Source organism: Sitophilus oryzae, unplaced genomic scaffold (assembly GCF_002938485.1).
Source record: "Sitophilus oryzae breed Bouriz unplaced genomic scaffold, Soryzae_2.0 scaffold_179_pilon_pilon, whole genome shotgun sequence".
In the NCBI taxonomy this organism is placed as follows: domain Eukaryota; kingdom Metazoa; phylum Arthropoda; class Insecta; order Coleoptera; family Curculionidae; genus Sitophilus; species Sitophilus oryzae.
In genome coordinates, this window is record NW_022146501.1 from 6,841,549 (window position 1) to 6,864,190 (window position 22,642).

At 32.4% G+C, this 22,642-nt stretch overlaps 1 protein-coding gene across 5 annotated transcripts in view; it reads left to right on the forward strand.

The window, feature by feature from the left end:
• Window positions 1-21,655, forward strand: part of LOC115882903 (rab GTPase-activating protein 1-like) — a 59,905-nt gene extending 38,250 nt beyond the window's left edge. For 2 of the 5 annotated variants that reach the window (XM_030901164.1, XM_030901166.1), the window contains exons 13-22: window positions 811-930; window positions 1,080-1,268; window positions 1,356-1,471; window positions 1,608-1,762; window positions 6,228-6,443; window positions 12,850-13,010; window positions 13,068-13,187; window positions 13,238-13,408; window positions 13,792-13,884; window positions 16,019-17,158. In XM_030901164.1, coding sequence (XP_030757024.1) covers window positions 811-930; window positions 1,080-1,268; window positions 1,356-1,471; window positions 1,608-1,762; window positions 6,228-6,443; window positions 12,850-13,010; window positions 13,068-13,187; window positions 13,238-13,408; window positions 13,792-13,884; window positions 16,019-16,231 — 1,554 coding nt within the window. In that variant the 3' untranslated portion in view covers window positions 16,232-17,158. Of the gene's footprint in view, window positions 1-810; window positions 931-1,079; window positions 1,269-1,355; window positions 1,472-1,607; window positions 1,763-6,227; window positions 6,444-12,849; window positions 13,011-13,067; window positions 13,188-13,237; window positions 13,409-13,791; window positions 13,885-16,018; window positions 17,159-19,222 lie in introns of those variants that run through there. The other 3 variants (XM_030901168.1, XM_030901167.1, XM_030901165.1) reach the window with 3 other exon arrangements.
• Window positions 21,656-22,642: the final 987 nt, after the last annotated feature.

Consider the following 22,642-nt stretch of genomic DNA (forward strand, 5'->3'; position numbering starts at 1 on the left):
CGTGAGAAATATTCAAATTTTGATACTGCAGTCTCGGGTTCTTTTTTTGAAAAAATTACAATGGCGCAAACGGATCGTGGCTTTCTTGATCGGTTTCGAACCTACAGGAGGATTCTCAAATTTTGTACTTTTTGAAGATGTTCGATAGTTTGTTTATTTCAGCAACCACGGAAAAATGAATTATACATTCTAAAGGCACTTTTCTGTGTAGAATGCAGTGGCGTAGTCAGACTTTTTTCGAAAAAAATATTTTTTGAGATATTAACTATACTTATGTTTTTTTTTAAATAGAACCCCCTGTATATTTTTAAATTTTCTTATTCAGCTTGGCACGGGCTTCTCGAAAATATATAACACTCTATATTTATTTTCACTATTAACCTCAACATTTCAAATTTTTCTTAAAATGTCCACTTAGTAGATAGTAGGCCGCGCCGAGTAACAAAGTAAACGGTTGTCATGGTGATCGGGACATACCTTTGATGGATGTGTGACATTTCATTTAAACAGATTGAAGTGTGTGTATTTTAAATAATAAAAAAATGAGTAAATTTGAAAATTTTGAGAAATATAATATGTTAGAATGTTATATTGAGTCTAACAAAGGAGAGAAAACTACAGAAGAGATCTCTAGAAAATCTAGAGATCTCTTCTGTAGTTTTCTCTCGCGCATTGTAGAAGATTTCTGTCTGGAATACGGTTGAGTGTTTACCCAAAGAAAATGATAAGCTTTTATAACCTAGAAAGCTTATGAAATAACATGTTTATTATTATATTTACGGAAATTATTCATAAATAATATTTTTTCAGCTTGCCAGCTTAGTGAAATTGGGAATTCCCGAAGCCTTAAGAGGTGAAGTTTGGCAACGTCTAGCGGGTGTCGAGGAAAACACCGATATGATGGACAAATACAGGGTTTTAATAACTAAGGTAATAACTTAATATTTAATCATATTGGAGATTTTATTACTGTAGCTTTCTGGAATTACTGTCAGGAAAACAAAACACTGAAATGTCAAAATATTTGTTTTATGTAATGAAAGTCAGAACTTTTATAAGAGTGTATATTTTCTTTGCAGGAATCAAGCTGCGAAAACGTAATTCAACGTGACATAGCTCGAACCTTTCCTGCTCACGACTTTTTCAAGGAAGCAGGTGGACTGGGTCAAGATTCCTTGTACAGGGTGAGCAAAGCATACGCCGTCTACGATTCCGAAGTGGGGTATTGTCAGGGACTTAGTTTTTTGGCTGCTACGCTTTTATTGCACGTAGGTATCAAGTGTTTGATGTTGGTATCAGTTAATAATAGTAAAATACAGGGATTTATGTATTTTTTCTTACTATCTTCTTTTCAGATGCCAGAAGAACAAGCTTTTTGTGTTTTGGTCAAGCTCATGTACGATTACAAACTTAGAGATCTGTACAAGGATGGTTTTGATAATTTATATTTAAGGCTATATCAATTAAATAAGTAAGTACATATACAGGGTAATTTAAATTCAACCCCTACCATTGAAATCTCTAGAAAACTATAAGAAATACGAGGATGGGATTTTTAGGGAATTATAAAATAACTATACCTACTTATTTGATTATGATGTTTAAAGGTTAATGGAAGAACAACTTAGCTCCTTGTGGAACCATTTCATGGAGCATCGAGTTGAGACTCACATGTTCGCCTCTCAATGGTTTTTGACTCTATTCACTGCCAGATTTCCCCTATATTTTGTGTTCCATATTATTGATGTTTTTCTTTTACAAGGTAAGTTTTGATTTAATTCCTAACTATCAAAAGAACAATACATGGAAATATGTCAGATTTAGCCACCTTTTAAATATTATACGTGAGTCTTAAATAAGCGCAAATATTTTTAGGGGTGGTATATTTCGACCCCAGGAACATGTCTTTGAGTTTTTTTTTCGCAAAAAATGGTGTTGAAAATCGTGCATTTTCTTTTAAATTTCCCTGTATATTTTTCGAAAATTTTAGAACTACCTGTTCACCGCAAATTTCCCTACAGTCTATAGTCTGTCCAACGACAAGATCCTTGACAGTGATATATGTATCTGTTATTTTAATTTCAAAGTAGTTTATTTTATTTTACAAAGGAATAAGTTGGTACAATTGGAACCTTTGAATAAGAAGACTAAGGAAGGAGCATAATGCTATCCATGTATTCATGCATGGTGGGCGGAAAAAGCACTCTAGGGTGGGGATCCTTCACAGTTCTGTTTGACGATCCATTTGACACATTTGAATTTGATTTGAAATTTTGTGGATTTGTCAGTCTTTACGGAGCTTATTTTATGTTATTTATTATTTATTCTACTACTGATAGTTGTATAAAGGTAGTAAATCTAGATAGAAATTGTGGCAGAACTTAAATTAACAGTGACACTATCGCGATTTATCGAAAAAGACTCTAAAATAGTTGGTTGTGTAGCGTGCGGTAGATCTCGGCAAAAATTGAGTGAAATAATGGAACAACTTTTCGCTAGTAAGTGAATATATAATATACATACGTGTAGTAAACCTATCATTTATGAAATTCACTTAAATTAACTAAATTATATATTTTTCTTGCATTTTAGCTTTTATTTATTACTTGTCAAAGATTAGATGTCAAAGAATTTAGATACGTTAATTTGACTTACCTGCTTCAGTAGTGTATCGGATGTTTGTGTTAATAAATACTTATTATAACTTATCTATTTTTATTAGAATTATATATTTTTATTACATTTATTCACAACGTAAAATAAAACAACAAATTATTGAGTCTACCCCACGTCTACCCTACATCATAGTTTTACATTTTTTAAATAAAATTAGAACGACACTGATAAACCGGAATTTAAGTCGGCCATATTTGAGGCCCATCGCGGTGTACCTAAGATTTTTGATATGCTCCTTCCTTAGTGTTCTTATTCAAAGATTAGAACACGTATAAGGAAATTTATATATTCAAAATTTGAGTGACAAGTGATTATGTACAGCTGGTTCCAATAAAATTAAATACGATTTAAAACATATTTTTATTATTTCGGGCAGTATATTCTATGATACCCGTCCCCCATTTCTCTACTCATGTCATGCTGACGTTCTGAAAAATCTATTTGCCACTTTGTCAAAAGCAAAGTTGTTTTATACAATGTCACAATAACCTTAACATGTCAAAATACTTGACACATAAATATACACTGCCCAAATATTCGAAAAAAATGTGTAAAGAGTCGTATTCATTTTTTTGGAACCAGCTGTACTTCAAAATATTGTGAAAAAAAAACTGTATAAAACTGAACAAATCTAATCGAGTTATTTTATTTAAAAAAAGCCGGTATGTGTTAATACAAAACAAACAAGAACAAAACACCATACACCAAAAAATAACTATTTCTTACTTTCAAGCTTTAAGAAACTTCCCGCCATTTATTATTATATTTATCTAAACTATAACTTAACTTATCTAAACCACTCACTAGATTTTGATTATTTTTTTTTAAATTGTAAATTAATTTCTTTTTAACGGATGCTACGTCAGAAATTTTTATTCTGAATTTATTTTGAGCATATATAGGGCACAACAATAAGACGAAGTTTTGTGCCCGAACTTTGTAACACCCTGTAGGGTGCAGCAGCGGTAGTAGATATTGCTAAATTAAATCACATTGTAGCCTCATCTTTTGTGAGCATTTTGTTTTTTTAATCACCACATTATTTCTTTTTGTATTGAAGATATGCTGTTTTAAAACGAACGTCTCGGAAAAATGCTTCGCAGACAGAAAGTTTTTTGTGTAAATAATCAAGACGACATAGGCGAAAACGTATTTATGAGCATTTGCAATATGACAAAAACGGTTGTCAAATTAGAAAATGCCATCTGTAACGGATGTTGCTCGTATTATGGCTTTAATTGAGGATGGCCGAAGTCAACGTTATGTTTGCGATACCCTGGGTATATTTCGAACAACAGTCCAGGATGCCTGGAATCGGTATACGGAAACGAGAAATTTCACCATGCGCAGGGCCGTTCCTGGCGAGCGTGCAGTGCGTGCACGCACGTAGGCGCAACATTTTGGGGGCGCAAAATCCAAGGGTCAATCAGTACTTTGTAACAAAAAATCGATACGCTTTCTTGCCAATAAACAAATACTTAAACCATTATAGGATAAAGTTCGCTTAGCGTCTTTTTTTGCGTTGGCCGCACCGAATAAACAAGTCTAGGGCAATCTGTCGGCAACACATTGGTCTCATCTATTTATTTTTCGTTTTATTCGTTTTATGGAAAGCACTGTTCATTAAAATGTTGTATCCTATCTTATAGAGCTTGTTTCTCTCTACAATTTCCTGTCTCACAATGTACCGTTTGTGTCGGGGAAGGGATCATAGTTTCATAGTTGTCGATTTTCGAAAGAAATCAGTACATGTATATTATTTCGTATATTTTTCATTTTATTGATTTTATGGAAAGCACTGTTCATTAAAATGTTGTATCCTATGTTATAGGGCTTGTTTCTCTCTACAATTTCCTGTCTCACAATGTACCGTTTGTGTCCGGGAAGGGTTCATAGTTTCATAGTTGTCGATTTTCGAAAGAAATCAGTACATGTATATTATTTCGTATATTTTTCATTTTATTGATTTTATGGAAAGCACTGTTCATGAAAATGTTGATCCTATGTCTCACAATGTACTGTTTGTGTCGGGGAAGGGATCATAGTTTCATAGTTGTCGATTTTCGAAAGAAATCAGTACATGTATATTATTTCGTATATTTTGTATTTTATTGATTTTATGGATCCTATATATCCTAGTTCATTAAAATGTTGTATCCTATGTTATAGGGCTTGTTTCTCTCTACAATTTCCTATCTCACAATGTACCGTTTGTGTCGGGGAAGGGATCATAGTTTCATAGTTGTCGATTTTCGAAAGAAATCAGTACATGTATATTATTTCGTATATTTTGTATTTTATTGATTTTCTGGATTCTATATATCCTAGTTCATTAAAATGTTGTATCCTATGTTATAGGGCTTGTTTCTCTCTACAATTTCCTGTCTCACAATGTACCGTTTGTGTCCGGGAAGGGTTCATAGTTTCATAGTTGTCGATTTTCGAAAGAAATCAGTACATGTGTATTATTTCCGAATTTTAGTTTATTGTTTTTATGTATTTCATATAAAATGGGTCAGTTTTTCTTTAGGGTACTATTTTTGTTACTAAATATTTGTGGTTTTGTTTATTTTATTTATTTAATAAATGTTTTTATACTTTAATTAGAATATTTTTTTTACATTTCCAATTACATATTGCTCGTTTGTCGCAGAATATAAATTCTTTAAATTTTTGAGATTAAGATTAAAATATATAATTGATTTAAATATAAAAAGGGCGCACCAAATATTGCTGCACTTAGGCGCCAGATACCCCAGGAACGGGCCTGACCAGGCGAGTGGACACTAGATATTAGTCCCTTAAAATTTCTTTATCTTTTTTTTTAATGTTTATGTTTTAGTTAGTTTTCAGGTTAAACTTACCTACGTTCTGCGTTTTTAAAGCTTTTTTCGAGGCGTTTGTTTTAAAGCAGCGTATCTCCAATACAAACAGAGATAATGTCGTGATTAAAAAAATAAAATGCTCACAAAAGATAAGGTTACAATGTGATTTGATTTAGCAATAGTTACTACCGCTGCTGCACCCTACAGGGTGTTACAAAATTTGGGCAAAAAACTTCGTCTTATTGTTGTGCCCTATATGCTCAAAATAAATTCGGAATAAAAATTGCTGACGTAGCATCCGTTAAGAAGGAATGAATTTCCAATTTAAAAAAAATTATCAAAATCTAATGAGTGGTTCGCGAGAAATCCAACTTTGAAATTGGGACTAGTTTTTAGTGGCCGGTTTTTTTTGCCGGTGAGTGTATAATAACATCGGTAGTAGATTTAAAATAGAGGAACAAATTACAGAAAAAAATCCTGTGGCTCTCAATTTTTTTTTCAAAAAAAAAAGATTTTTTTTTTAATTTTGAAACTTAACTCGGTTATTTTGGACTTATTTGAAAAACGGTAAAGAGACAATATGCTTCTTTTATTGAGATCTACCAGCTCTAAAAAGATTTGCACTTATTTACGACTCATCCTGTATATAATAACTATATAGTTATATCTAACTATACAGTTCTGTTCTTCATAAAATAAAAATATGCTATTTTTCTATCTGTCCAGGAATAGATACACTCTTCCAAATGGCCTTAGCCCTCCTGATGGCCTGTAAAAAGGACCTATTGCAGCAGGATTTCGAAGGAATCCTGAAATATTTCCGCGTATCGCTACCTAAGAAGTGCCGAAGCGAAGAGGCCGCCAAACAGCTGATTAAACTCGCTTGCCATATTAAAGTTAAGAAACTGAAGAAATACGAAGCAGAGTTTCTCGCTGCCAAAGGTAAGTTTTTGGTTTGGTTTTAACTTTGTTTTAGCAAATTTGAATACTGTTTGTGTGAAGAAATTTTTATTCCGATTTTATTTTGAGCATATACAGGGCACAACAATAAAACGAAGTTTTTTGTCTGAACTTTGTAACTCCCTGTAGGGTGCAGCATCTGTAGTAACTATTGCTAAATCAAATCACATTGTAGCCTCATCTTTTGTGAGCGTTTTATTTTTTTAATCACGACATTATCTCTGTTTGTATTGGAGATACGCTGCTTTAAAATGAACATCTCGGAAAGATGCTTCGCCGGCAAAACCGCGATTTATCCTTGAAAAGGACTTTAATCCATTGCTCAATATCCCAATTCACACGTAAACGCGCAAACTGACGTAATAGTTGGGGTCCTGTGGCAGGCCTCCTTGCAGACAAGCTGTTTTCTTTTAGTCTTCGTCGGATTGTTCTCTCACTGACTTGAGTTCTACGCACGGCTTGTAGCAGATGTTGATTCTGAAACGCTGTAATTCTACGATTTCGTAAAGTATTCAGGACAATAAAGCGGTCGTCAATTGCATTTGTGTTCCGGAACCCACTAGCCTGGTAAAATTTCCCGTTTTCATATTCCAGGCATCCTGGACTGTTGTTCGAAGTACATATACCCAGGGTATCGGACATATAACGTTGACTTCGGCCATCCTCAACTAAAGCCACAATACGAACCACATCCGTCACAGCCTTTGAATAAGAAGACTAAGGAAGGAGCATAATGCTATCCATGTATTCATGCATGGTGGGCGGAAAAAGCACTCTAGGGTGGGGATCCTTGACAGTTCTGTTTGACGATTCATTTGACATATTTGAATTTGATTTGAAATTTTGTGGATTTGTCAGTCTTTACGGAGCTTATTTTATGTTATTTATTATTTATTCTACTACTGATAGATGTATAAAGGTAGTAAATCTAGATGGAAATTGTGGCAGAACTTAAATTAACAGTGACACTATCGCGATTTATCGAAAAAGATTCTAAAATAGTTGGTTGTGTAGCGTGCGGTAGATCTCGGCAAAAATTGAGTGAAATAATGGAACAACTTTTCGCTAGTAAGTGACTATATAATATACATACGTGTAGTAAACCGATCATTTATGAAATTCACTTAAATTAACTAAATTATATATTTTTCTTGCATTTTAGCTTTTATTTATTACTTGTCAAAGATTAGATGTCAAAGAATTTAGATACGTTAATTTGACTTATCTGCTTCAGTAGCGTATCGGATGTTTGTGTTAATAAATACTTATCATAACTTATCTATTTTTATTAGAATTATATATTTTTATAACAATTTTAATAACTACCAACATTTATTCACAACGTAAAATAAAACAACAAATTATTGAGTCTACCCCACGTCTACCCTACATCATAGTTTTAGATTTTTTAAATAAAATTAGAACGACACTGATAAACCGGAATTTAAGTCGGCCATATTTGAGGCCCATCGCGGTGTACCTAAGATTTTTGATATGCTCCTTCCTTAGTCTTCTTATTCAAAGGTCACAGCTAATGGCATTTTTTAATTTGACAACCGTTGTTGTCATATTGCAGATACTCATAAATCCGTTTTCGCCTATGTCGCCTTGATTATTTACCCGTAAAACTTTCTGCCTGCGAAGCATTTTTCCGAGACGTTCGTTTTAAAGCAGCGTATCTCCAATACAAACAGAGATTATGTCATGATTAAAAAAGCAAAATGCTCACAAAAGATGAGGCTACAATGTGATTTGATTTAGCAATAGCTACTATAGCTGCTGCATCCTACAGGGTGTTTGGGGCAATTCGGGCAAAAAACTTCGTCTTAAGGTTGTGCCCTATATATGCTCAAAATAAATTCGGAATAAAAATTTCTGATGTAGCATCCATTAAGAAGAATTTAGTTTATAATTTAAAAAAAAAATCATCAAAATCTAATGAGTGGTTCGCGAGAAATCTAACTTCGAAATTGGTACTAGTTTTTAGTGGCCGGTTTTTTTTGCCGGTGAATTTATCAAAATCCAACTGATGAATGTTTATTAAAATAAATCAGCTCTACTTAATGGTTATAAACTTCATTAGACTTGAAGTTTTCTTAATTCCCAACCTTAACACCATCAGAATTGTATATTTTTACAGTAATAGATTAAATTTTTCAAAAATAATCATATTTTTTTCCAAAAAATTGAAGAATTTATGAATTTACCGAGTGGTTAATTTTAACCGTAAATAATTTTTGAAGGACTAGGTCTATCGAAAAATCGTAAGAGACCTTTCTTGTAGAGCGTTCAGTTCTGTACAAGAATATGTAATTGACATAATTTAAATGGTAAATAAATCGTCTTTGGGGCAAGGTTTATTGTGAATATTAAGGGTTTACAATGGTCTGTTATTTTTTTTACAATAACCTAAAAATTTATAGGGCGTGCGTCGTGAGAGAAATTATCAACTTTCTAAATAAGGGACACCCTAATCTATATACAGGGTGGCCCATCGAAAACGTTCCGCAAGGCATAACGGCCAGAGCAATTTTTTTTTTCAGAAAATTCAAAAATACGTCAATTTTGTTTGTGAAGGGGACAACTTTTGCCCCAAAAATGATTGCAAAATCTTCAACCCTCTAAGCGGGGGTGTCATCCCCCAGCTTTTTTCAAATGGGAAGGGGGGTCAAGTATGGTCAAGTAGCGCCGCAATGAAAAGAGCTTTCTATTCTCTATATTTCCCCGCCTCGTTTTTGAAAAATCGGTCGAGTCATTGAGAAAATATGAAGGATTGAAATTTGAAAAGTTTATTTAAACATTTATCAGAGTAAATGATAAGGATAAATTCCTTCGACCAATTTGCTGTGTTTTCTCATTGTTTCTAAATGTTTTTTCTTATTATTTTGCATTTTTTCACTTGTCACAAGGTTGAACGATCAGGTGCGGTAGTTGCTAGTTCTTTGACTTGTGCGTTGAAGTTCTTCTCAATATCGTTAAACTTTTTAACAATTATGGTGTACTCACTTGCAGAAAAAGTGGAAATAGTCGAACTTTATTTTAAAAATAATGAATGTGTCGGGTTGCGCACATATTCAATGAACGCTATCCTGACAAACACCTTTATGGCAAAAAAATTCGCGAGTTAGTAGCAAAATTTCGCGAAACTGGTTTCGTTATGAATAAAAAGAGGCAGAGGGAAAATCCTGTAGTAACTGAAGCTATGGAGGTATTCGTATTGGGCCAAGTTGCTATGGATAGTACGCTGAGTACAAGAAAATTAGCCAATGAGACCGGCGTGAATCGTACAAGTGTCCAAAAGATATTAAAAAAACACAAGTTCCACCCGTACAAAATTCAGTTGGTACAAGAACTCAACGAAGACGATTTTGATCGTCGCTTGCAATTTTGTGAAACTATGAGTGAACGAGTGGCGAATGATAATAATTTCCTATTTAATGTGTTTTTCGGATGAGTGTACTTTCTTTTTGAACGGTGTAGTTAATCGGCACAAATGTCGGTACTGGGCTAAGGACAACCCCAGGGGTTTTCACGAGGTGCACACACAAAATGGTATTTTTGGAAATTCTATTGTGGGTCAGTTTAACGATATTGAGAAGAACTTCAACGCACAAGTCACAGAACAGCTATCTAGCAACTACCGCACCTGATCGTTCAACCTTGTGACAAGTGGTTCTTGTTATTACCGATTCTGAACCGTCCTAGAACTGTGATGCGTATGCGCAGAAGGAAATATGAAGACATTATTTCATTTGCGTATGCGCTGCAGAATTCTAGGACGGTTCGGAATCGGTAATAACAAGAACCCGAAAAAAGCTAATAAGAAAAAACAGCAAATTGGTCGAAGGAATTTATCCTTTTCATTTACTCTGATAAATCTTTAAATAAACTTTTCGAATTTCAATCCTTCATATTTTCTCAATAACTCGACCGATTTTCAAAACGAAGTGGGGAAATATAGAGAATAGAAAGCTCTACTCATTGCGGTGCCACTCATTTGAAAAAAGTTGGGGGATGACCGCTTAGAGGGTTGAAGATTTTGCAACCATTTTTGGGGCAAAAGTTGTCCCCCTCACAAACAAAATTGACGTGTTTTTGGATTTTTTGAAAAAAAAAACCTGGCCGTTATGCCTTGCGGAACGTTTTCGATGGGCCACCCTGTATTTTAAATTATTTTTAATACTTGGGATTTTATCAGCGACAATATTTTTTTCATATTTATCTGTCTCTTATCAAAGTAACACGCAATTTGTTTTCGTATGGAACGTTAATAATTTTAAAAAGTAGTTGTGCCATGGTGTTTTTAATCGTTATTGTTATAATATTTAAAAAATATTAGTAGTGCTTGGTTCATGGAGTTGGTCATGAATATGAACGCAATAAATTTAAATTTAATAGTGCTAAAAGGTAATTTTAATGTAATATATATAATTTAATAATAAAATGGGATAATGTTGCGTCTTAGTTCATTTTAATTGTTGTTTTTGTTGCTTCTATTCGATTCGAAAATATTTTCTGATTTTCCACAGTTATTAAAATAAATATAGCTTGATGATCAAAGTGACCTAAACAGTAAGATTGTGATCGGACTTTTGTCTCAGATAAGAGATACCAAACAGTTGTAGGTTTTCGTAATATCAAAATATATAGTAAATATGAAAGCAATCTCTACAGTGTGGATTAGGTTCTATCCTTAGATTTTATAAACTTAGTGGATAAGTAAATTCGCTTCATTTTTGTTGAAGACATTACAGACATTCGACTATCTGACTATCTTTGTCTTTGACATTGACTAACCAATCATCTGTCTTTCTTTTGTGCATATGTCATTTTTATGTCATAAAATAGAAAATATAAATATATAAATTAGAGAAAATAATAGTTATTCGGATATTAATTATTTATTGGATAATATTTACTAGTGTATTAATTATTTAAAGAAAGAAAAAATCCAAAGGTAAATTACCTAATAATGTTTAAAGTGATTAAGTTACCTAACATAAATATATATTTCGCTGAATAAAAGTCGGTTTAAAAAACTATTTTAAATAACATATACCTTGTTTTTTGAAAATATGGAACATACTTCAGAGGTTTTCATACTTTTAGTGTTGTGGAGTTCTTTTAAGGACAAGATTTTTCCTATTGCAGACAGCTTCACATAATAGTACGAGAGCTAGCAACGTCGGAAAAACAAGTATTTTAAGACGTCTGGCTCTTCGATATATCTTTTACTGTGCTCTCTAGAACAGCATGCGGCCCGTCTGGCTGCCGGTAAACGTTAAGTTCCCTACTGCGCATCGAAGGAAGATCCTATATTTTTATTAGTCCTTTAAATTCTAGTATTGAATATAAATCGAACATGTCTCCACAGCGCAGGGCGTAGAGTTTCCGACCACGAACCGATGATTCAGAGTTCGAATCTGGATTTAATACTTTACTATCAGAATATAAACGAAAATAAAATAAAAAAGTCTTTGCCCTGGCCCGGATTCGAACTCTGAATCATCGGTTCGTGGTCGGAAACTCTACGCATTGCGCTATGGAGACATGTTCGATTTATATTCAATACTAGAATTTATAGGACTAAATTAATAATAAATATAGGATCTTCTTCCGATGCGCAGTAGTGGTATCGGCAGCCAGACGTAAAGCTGCCATGCTGTTCCAGAGGCCACATGCTGTTCCAGAGAGCATAGTAAAAGATATATCAAAGAGGCAGACGTCTTAAAATACTTTCTCGAAAACGTTGCTAGCTCTGAGATTATAATATAACACTTTTATTAGTCATAATGCATACAGGGTGATTCTTAACCTATACGCAAACTATTTGAAATAAAAACAAAAAACGTTAAATTGAATGTGCATTTACTGATAAAGTTGATACATTTTTGTGAAAAAAAACTCAAATTATTTCAGAATCTAAAAATATTTTACTAACGTTTTTTTTCATTATTAGTCATTATTTGTCATCAGGAATAATTTCCCAAGTTTATGCGTATAGGTTAAGAATCACCCTGTATTTATCCACTAACTTTATCACACTACAAAAACAAACTTTCAAAAAGAACACAAATCTAAAATAGTATACAAAAAGTGACATTAATTTTTTTTATTAAAGTATGATTTGACTTTTCAATGTCAAAACATATTTTAATGTTTCCCTGCTTAGAATCTTAAAAAAGTAGCTCAGAAAGTAGTTTTGTTACATTAGTCCCCATTTTATTATTACCAATATTCTAATTCTACTAAACTTAAAACTAACCAACCGATTTAGCTAGCGTGTTCCTAAAAAATTAGCTATTTTTGACTTGTCTACTAAATAAAAATAACGTCAGCGGTCTCATAGACCAAAGGAACAAAAGACACTTTTTTTGCTAATTGTTAGACGGTTGGGAAATAATTTCTTCGGATTCAGAGGCCCAGTACCGCAAAGAGAGGGAGGCCAGCGAGGTGGAGAAGTTACAGGTCACCGTCCAGAGGCTGGAGGAGGAGAAGAAACTCCTCTTGGACGAGATAACGCAGTTGAAGGAGATACTGAAGAGAGAGGTACGTAGTACCCAGAGATATAGAACAATAAAAATAGTCTTAATCTGATTTCTATAGGTTGATGGTGCGGATCAAGAAAAAAGAAACAACGCTCAAGTCGTCAACGATTACAAGCTAGTCAGGCAGCGATTGGACATGCAGCTTAGTGTAGCTAGACAAGAATTAGAAACCTTAATGGTAAGTAGTAAAAAATAATTGGATTATAATGTTGATTAACTTTTAATTAGATTAAAATGTCATCGTGCCCGGACTGTTCGAGTTTTCTCGAAGAAAATAGTCAAGCGAAGAAAAACGCGGGTCTTGGAGATCAGGCTTCGAACGAAGAGAGGATAAGAGAGTTAGAACTAGAACTTGCGCAGACCAAACTCGCACATGTCGAAGCCGAATGTCGAAATCAGGTATGTAACTGAATATTTTATATATCGTCAAAAGTTGACATATGATATGTCATTCTATTCAGAGTGTCATGTTCTATCGAATAAAATAAAAAAATACCGATGGTGTTATTTAAAAATCAGAATCATACGCGACATTTCCGGTGAAACAGGAAGCGACCAAAAAGAATTGAATACGTTAATCAATCCTAATTTATGTCATATACTAGCATACCAAATCTCGTTTTTTTATCTAAAAAATTAAAAAAGTTAGCTATTTTTGAGACGCACCCGGTATAAGAAAAAAAAAATTAAGCAAAAGGTTAAATCATTTACCCACAAATTACTCTATTAAATATTAAGTTGTATTTAATAAAAGTATCTTTTATAACCATTTTATTTTTCAGAATTTAACACATCAACTGAGGGCAACAGAACAAGAATTGGCAAAACATAGTTGGGCACCGTGGATGAGCAAGGCCATTAATTCATTCAAAGAGGTAGGTTTTTTAATGTATTTATGTAATCCTATACAGGGTGGGTCTTAAATACCGTTTTTCAAATAAGTACAAAATAACCGAGTTATTTTACTTTGAAAATTAAAAATAATATATATTTTTTGCATAAATTTTGAAAACCACTAGATTTTTTTGGATTTTCTCTCTTGTAAATTTAATCTACTACCTATGTTGTCATATTGTCAAGATATTTTTAACATAAACTTAAAAAAAATCCAAAAAAAATGTCGCAAATAAAACTCATAGACGTGTTTCTGGGATCGAAATATACTGCCTCTAAAAATATTTGCATTTAAGACTCACCCTGTATAACAACCTTGTTCTATATATATAGTTTTAAGTAAAGTCTGTCTAGCGAGAAAAAGAGACATCGACTCTATAGGGACATCAGTAAAAGTTGGCGTGCACGTCATCATCACGTGGTTTGTGTAATATGTTGATATAAAACCATATTTGTATATTCTAACTAAAATTGAAGTGAAAAATCGGTGACAAAATTACGAATTTCATTTGCGATTTGTCAAAAGTCTAGTAAAAAAGTAACCGTGGCAACATTGCGAGGTGCTTTTTTCAGATATTTTGATTAAGTGCACGCCTACTTTAATTCATGTTCCTATATACGATCTTTATTAATAAGCTTTGTTATCAAATAAGTAACAACCTAGCATGTGTCTGTTTACATCTGGTTTATACAGAGAAGAGAGAGAGAGACCAGGCTACTAGTAACATTGCAAGTTGCCGGACAAATTTACGTTTACCCGTTTTGCGTTCGTACTCGAGAGTCACTGCCGGCTAGTCGGCTATTCAGGCAATACGCAGTTGCAGTTGTGCTTGGACGGGTCGGTCGTGACAGACTAGGAATATGACGCGAGGAGTGCCATGTATTTATTATTTTCATTTTAAGTGTTTACCTTCACTTAAGGTAACATTTAAAATAAAAATACTTAAATATTTATTAGTTGAGTGTGTTTACAAACCAAAACTAAAAATAAATAAATTCTCTAAACCCAAAAAAAAACTATAATATTACTCTAAATAAAAAAAAGTTATAACAAGTGTTCAAAAAGACCACCTTCTTGTACTAGACAGAAGCCTAGGCGGTCGTAAAATCCCCGTCTGACATTGGCTAACATATTAGGGCTAATAGTTTGGAAAGCCTCTCGTATTTTTACTTGAAGCTCATCCAGATTATTAGCCCTATTATGACCATACACTTTGGATTTTACATAACCCCACAAAAAGAAATCATTGGGAGAAAGATCTGGTGATCTAGCGGGCCACAAAATAGTTTAATAATTACTAATTAAACAGTTGGGAAAAGTATTGTTCAAATATCCTTGAACAATACGGGCATTGTGCAGGGCAACCACCTCAGCAATTTGATTACTTGAAAACGTGGGATTTTGATCCGCGGTAGCACAAACGAACACTTGCTTTAACTCATGTTCTTCATTAATCAACACATTAGGCTTTTGTGTTTTTGTGGGGACACGCACACATGTGTTTCAAAATTATTAATAACTCTTGATATAGTAGGTAAAGATGGAGTTGGCCTGTTTACAAAAGTTTGTGGAAAAATTGTTTGTATATCCCGATAAGACCTATTTTGGAAATACCATTTTACAATTTGAATTTTCTCACGAACTTCCTAAACATCCATTATTTTACTTAAAAAATAAATTTTACACGAGAACTGTCGCGAGAATCTACGTATTCGTTTCGGCTATTAAAACACGAATAAATACAAATTCTGAAATTCTTATCACATATCGACCTATTATTTTATCGCATTTTTTTGCCTGCTTTTTATCCGGCGGACGGGTATACGCTAATTCGTCCGGTTCTGCCTATGTTACTACTACGGTGGTCCGGTCTGTATATCATGGCTACATTAGTTTTTGCATTAAGGTTTGTCATTTATATATTTGAGATCTCTCTTGAGAATATTAATCTAAGAAGTATGAATGCTCTTACAGTTTCCTAATCTTTTTAACAGGCTTCTAACTAATACTTCAATTTACTTTAAATACCAGTATGCTAAAATTAGGTCTGTGTTGAATTTTACCATTGCTTTTATCAGCAAATGCATACGTCATGATCGTTTCACGAAATTCAGGTGACCAACAAGAAAGACTTCGCATCTTTGACGACGACGACCACGCCCTCTAGCGCCACATTTATCTCCCACATCAACAACCCCAATCGGCGCGAAAGCGTACCTTTGAGGACGAAGGACAAAACTGGTCACCTGAAGGATGACATCAGGCGGGAATCAGCACCCGTCATCAAGGATTCTCACAGTTGTAGCAGTTTGAAGACGCAGAATTAGTCGTTGTATTTATTGTGTATTGATTTTCGGTCTAGGTTTCGATATAAAGTATACCGTGATGCGTTTTTTATGATGGGGTTATTTATGGACAGAAATAATCGTCTATTGTCGTTTCAAAGGCCACTGCGACGGCGTTTTTTTTTCGATTTTATGATATGAAATACGCGAAGTTGTACGGCTTTTTCATCATCAAAATCAGTCCACTAGAGCATAATATTTTCGTTTTATAATAAGAGATGGGTTGATGACGTCAGAACAGTGATAGGAAGATAATGGATGAGATTGGCTAGAGATCGTGAAGCATGGACAAACCTAGAAGAGGTCTATATCCAACACTGGATGGAACCTGGCTGAGAACGAAGAAGAAGAACAACAAAATATAAATACATTCTTGCGCCTTTCGTGGTTAAACCAAACCAAATTTTGGTTACAATATAAATTTTACTGAACTTTCCACAGCATAGTTTATCCTACATTTTGGTAATTCCATCATAAAAAACACATTATTGTTCGCTGAAATCCGAGGTAGCAATGAAAAGGAGTATTTGGAGTTTATTTTGTTTCGAATTGTCGTTTTTTTTTATTTTTCCATGACAAAAATTAGTTGTTAGTACATTACATTGGTCTCGAACAAATGATATTATATTTTCGTTTTATTTTCCTTGCCAAAAGGATATTCCCTCTGTATTTGCAAAAGTGATGTGTGAAATTATTTAAATACCTACTTCTAAGGGTGATTCTAAATTATGAATGCATTTTTAGTATGTTCGATATGTTACTTCAACTTAATCAGTGGATTTATTCAACAGTTTTCATGAGATTAGAATAAAATAGTTGACGTTGTCACATATTTAAATAAATGAGGAATAAGTTATACAGGGTTGTTCACCACATACGACACGGAGTATTGTAGCTAAACGATTAGAATTTTTCAAATTGTAAGTTTTGGGTTCGTTGAAGGACTATTAGAGCTACAATTTAAAAATAATTTTACAAGATACAGAGTGTCCCAAATGAGTAAAAAATATTATAATCAGATATTATGTTGCAATAATAAAAATTATACTACCTTATACAGAGTGTTCAAAAAAATATATTAAATAATGACTAGCTTTCAACGGCAATAACTTGTTTAATTTAAATGGAACACCCTGTATATTTTACGTGAATCAGATGCGCAATTTAATTGTCTATGAAATTGTATTATACCATTTTTTACCTATTTCTTGCATGCTACCAAAATGCATTTTCTTATTATTTAAACCTCATTTATCACTATACCTATGGAATATTGACATTTTAGATTTTTTTAAAGCAACAGATGTACAAAATATACAGGTGGTAAAAATAATAATATTGCAAGCCCATTTGTTTACAAAAAGAAAACTATTTAAATCTTTGTAATAGAGTATACCAATTATTACTAGTTATTAATATACTCCGCCTATTATTTCCGCCTAACAACTAGTTAATTACATACTTTGTAATAATAATTGTTTTAATTAATAAATTATTCTAAATAAATGTGGATTTGACTCAGAATACAATACAATAATAAGTTATGAAAATGAACGTCTCTGTTGTTATAAATAAGCATTCGTCAAAAAATGAAATAAAATTTATAAGGCGTTACATTTTACCACACTGTCTAATACACATACAAAATTCAGTTTTTTAGTATTTGGAGCAATTATTATTAATCAATGTAAACAGTCATTTAATGGAATTTAAATACTGGGATCATATTAATTGGTGCTATTTAACAAAAAAAAAAACAACAACAGTTCAAACAGTTTTTTTATTTTTTTAATGAAATAAGCGAATTATATCGACAATATTAGTATCTGGTATTGTTTGAAATATTGTTATTTTAGATTATTTTTAAAAATATTCTAAAATGTCAATATTCCATTGGTATAGTGATAAATGATGTCTAAATTATAAGAAAATGCTACTTCTACGAAAACTTGAAGAGATAGGTAAAAATGGTATAATACAATTTGATAGACAATTAAATTGTGCATCTGATTCTCGTAAAATATACAGGGTGTTCCATTTAAATTAAACAAGTTATTGCCGTTTAAAGCTAGTAATTATTTAATATAAATTTTTAGACATCCTGTATACGATAGTATTTTGTTTATTATTGCAACACAATATTTGATCAATAAATAAAGTTCAGTAATTATTTAGTATTAAAAACTTCGATACCCTTGGAGAAATGAAGCCTTAAAAGTTTTACTGCAATTTCATAAAATTGAAAATATTTCAAAAACGGCAAGGTTTAAGTGTGATAAACCTTAATAAAATTTACCTTTATTTTAATCGTAGAATCTAAAAATATAATAATATACAGGGTGTTCCGTTTAAAAAAATATAACTATAATATTTTTTACTTATTTGGGACACTCTGTATCTTTTTAAAATATTTTCAAATTGTAGCTCTAATAGTCCTTTAACAAACCCAAAACTTATAATTTGTAAAAATCTAATCGTTTAGCTACAATACTCCGTGTCGTATGTGGTGAACAACCCTGTATATAGATTAAGGCAAGTGATTTAAGTTGTTGAAGTCGTTTGCTTAAAATTAGGAGTATTTCTAGTCATTTCATTAGCCTCAACAAGGCTATTTATTTTTTTCTATAGGGTGATTCATGAAGAAATGTCAATACCTCAGGTACGTAAGTATCAATATTCAGTAATGAAATTTGTATCTGAAATATTGACATTCCCTCATGAACCATCCTGTATATGTATGCCCCTAGCTTGCCTTGCATTACAAGTTTCTAAAAGACTAATCATATTTTTATTGGAGATTTTTTTATTATTGTCTCAGAATTGATATATAATCTCATGCTCACAAATCTCTAATTTAAATATTCAAGTTTTATACAAACTTCTAGTGTAAGCTCAGGCAAGGACACCCTGTATAACATTTTGTTGAACTTCACATAATCTAACTATATATTAATACTTATACTCTTGTTTTAGTGATATCTATGTAGATGTAAACCACACGAATTGCATGGGCAGGCATATATCTTTGCATGATTATAGCAGGTAGAATCACCCTTAGATATCTCGGATCTTTTATTTAGTATGTATAAATATTAAAAATATGGTATGTACAACAATCATTGAACCTTACGTCATCATTACTAATGTAACATCCGTTTTAGGACGTATTAGTTCATATTGTTTAGAAAATTTCAAGTACGTTATGTATGTTTAGCGGGGTTTCCACATGCAAGGATTACTGGCGCCAGTTTATTGGCGCCATAATTAAATGGCGCCATTACCCGTTTCCACAGGTCTATAGTAAATTTAAAACTCGCATGTCATTACGTTCAGTTTTATGAGATTTTAACACCTTGTTATGGTCCAGGGTGTAAGCATTCCTAATACTTCGAATTTTGGCCTTTGCGAAATTTCTAAAAAAAAACAATTCTTAAGGCTTCAACCCTTTTATTTCGGTCCTTATAATCACTTATTTTATTGTTCCATAAGCAAGGATGTTGTTCGTAGGCTTCCAAGAACTTTATTATTAATTCTGTAGACCACTTTTTTGAAACAAACGACATTTTTACGACTGGAGATGCTCGCTGTATTGTTTATACACAAAACTGGCGCCAAAAAGTCCAGGAGCTTTGGACTTTACTGGCACATGAATTAGTGGCGCCACTAAACTTGCGCCAATCGATTTTACAGGTTTCCACATACAATAAAACTGGCGCCAGTTGAATGGCGCCAGTAATCCTTGCATGTGGAAACCCAGCTTAAAGTTCAACGCTTCTGTACGTTTTGGCGCCAGTTTTGTGTGTAAACAAGACAGCGAGCATCTCCAGTCGTAAAAATGTCGTTTGTTTCAAAAAAGTAGTCTACTGAATTAATAATAAAGTTCTTGGAAGCCTACGAACAACATCCTTGCTTATGGAACAATAAAATAAGTGATTATAAGGACCGAAATAAAAGGGATAAAGCTTTAAGAAGAATTGTTGGTGTCATATCTGATTCTCTCAGCAACTTTGATGTAAATTTCGCAAAGGCCAAAATTCGAAGTATTAGGAATGCTTACACCCTAGAGCATAACAAGATGTTAAATCTCACAAAACTGAACGTAATGACATGCCAGTTTTAAATTTACTATAGACCTGTGGGAAACGGGTAATGGCGCCAATAAAGTGGCGAAAACTGGCGCCAGTAATCCTTGCATGTGGAAACCCTGCTTTTGTTTCTTATTCATTTTGGATGTGTTTCAATCCATAATTCGCACATACCGGTTCTAGTAAGCAACATTTTAGTAACAAACTTATTTGTATTTAGACAGAACAATCGATGTTTAGTTTTGACGCTGATCGTTATCCTTCAATAGGATCATAACCTCAAAAATAAAGAGACAGTTACTAGAAACAGACTGAAGTAATTTACGATATTATGTCGTTATTACGTAAAACAATATATGACGTAACGTTGCACGATGGTTATACAGGCTATAGAAATACTCGTATTAGTGAAACGAATATACCGGGTATGTAATAAAGAGTTAAATTAATATATGATTATGAAAGGTTTATTTGATTACATACCTCGTATATATTCTAAACTAATAATTTAATAATTTAGGTACATATTTTATGTAGCTGAATGGTTTTTTGTTACCAGTTATTTCAGTAACCATAAAAAAGCAAAGAATATTTAAAATTTTGTGTGCCTTTTGGTCTCCAGAGTATGTTAGTAGTTCAAATGAACACATTTATTTTTCATTTTGTTTTACATGTTTATATTACACTACAGAGTTAGTGATGTTGAGATGAGATAAAATATTGCATTAGTTTGATAACGGATGTAGAAATAATATATTCTAAAATATATGGACTAATATTTCTGATATATTTATTTGGGTATATACAGGGTGCATGCAAATGAATAAGTTCGAAAAAATCAGCTACAAATAACGGTTCTTTTTCATATAAAATAAAAAAAATTAAAGAAGAAACCACTTCATCAACTTTTTCGCATTTTTTCATTTTCACTCTGTATAATTTTCTAATGATTAAAGTATATACGAGTCGACTATATGTATGTATAGAAATCATATAAAGAAACATATGACTAACCAAATAAGAAGTGTTTCTTAGAAAATACCTTTTGTTTATACTCTATAGTATTTTTTTGTACATAGTTCTCTCTATTATAAGATTGGATGATGTACTTTGGAAAAAAGTCAGAACGAATATTTTATATTCATATTTATAATTTAGAGACCGATCTGACTTTTATCAGCCTAGCTAAATAAGCTACGTAGCCATGTTTTTTATTTCTAGTGATATATAGAGTTTAATTTTTTGTGATAGTTTAAGATATTTGTGTATTATTAACAATGTTGATTACACGTATACAAACAAGATTCTTTAATGCACTTTTCTAAAATGTAGTTTTATTTTTAAACCTGTACTGTCGTGTTAAGGAAAAACACCTTTACTACAACTGAGATAAAAAATTTCTTTCTTTATTTTGGGAGTTCTAATGAACTATAGTTTTGTCTGCATCTAAAAAGTTTTTTTTAACTGGAATAATAAATTAAAAGTTAGACCTTCTGAAGATATCGTCCCATTGCTGCCAAAAGTCACTAACTTACTTTTTATTACTTCCGAGAAAAATGCGTCTAAAGATGAATTGCATTGCATAAAGATGTTATAGTTAGTAACTATTCGGTATTAAAATAAAACATAAATAGCCAGAAATCGTAGTTAATGACATTTGCAATCGATTCTCCGATTCAAAACATAGTTAGTGATTGAATTTGGTTGTTCGGAAAAATGTTAGTTAGTGACTTTTGGCAGCAATAGGACGATATCAAAATATTTGCTTTTTTATTTTTAGAATTTTCACAAATTATACTTCCTAACACTTAGAGTTAATTGTTTTTTTTCGTATACTCGCTATATACTAGTTGTTTACGATATTCTCCGGTGGTCGCAGCACCGGCGGAGAATGCACCAAGCCTATACAGGGATATTAAACCGCGATATTTTATACCCACAGAGGTATATGAAAATTTCCAATATAATCTTGATTAGTTTTTATTAATAAAAATACATCAAGTAAAACGAAAAACATTCATCAAAATTTACAATATTCGAATATAAAAATAAATTAAACCTCTTGCATAAAGAATATTCCCTATAAATATTCTATTATCACAAAAAGAAATCTCAAAAAAGTAAGTAGCACACCTAATTCTTGTAATACACGTACTTATTACCCTTATATTGTATTTTTAGTGTTATATTATGAGATTAATATAGTAAAGAACGTAATTTTAGAGATTCCAGATAAATTTTAGTAACATAATAATATAATTGTACCTAATAATTGTTGTACATTTGCAACAAATGAATAGACTGAATT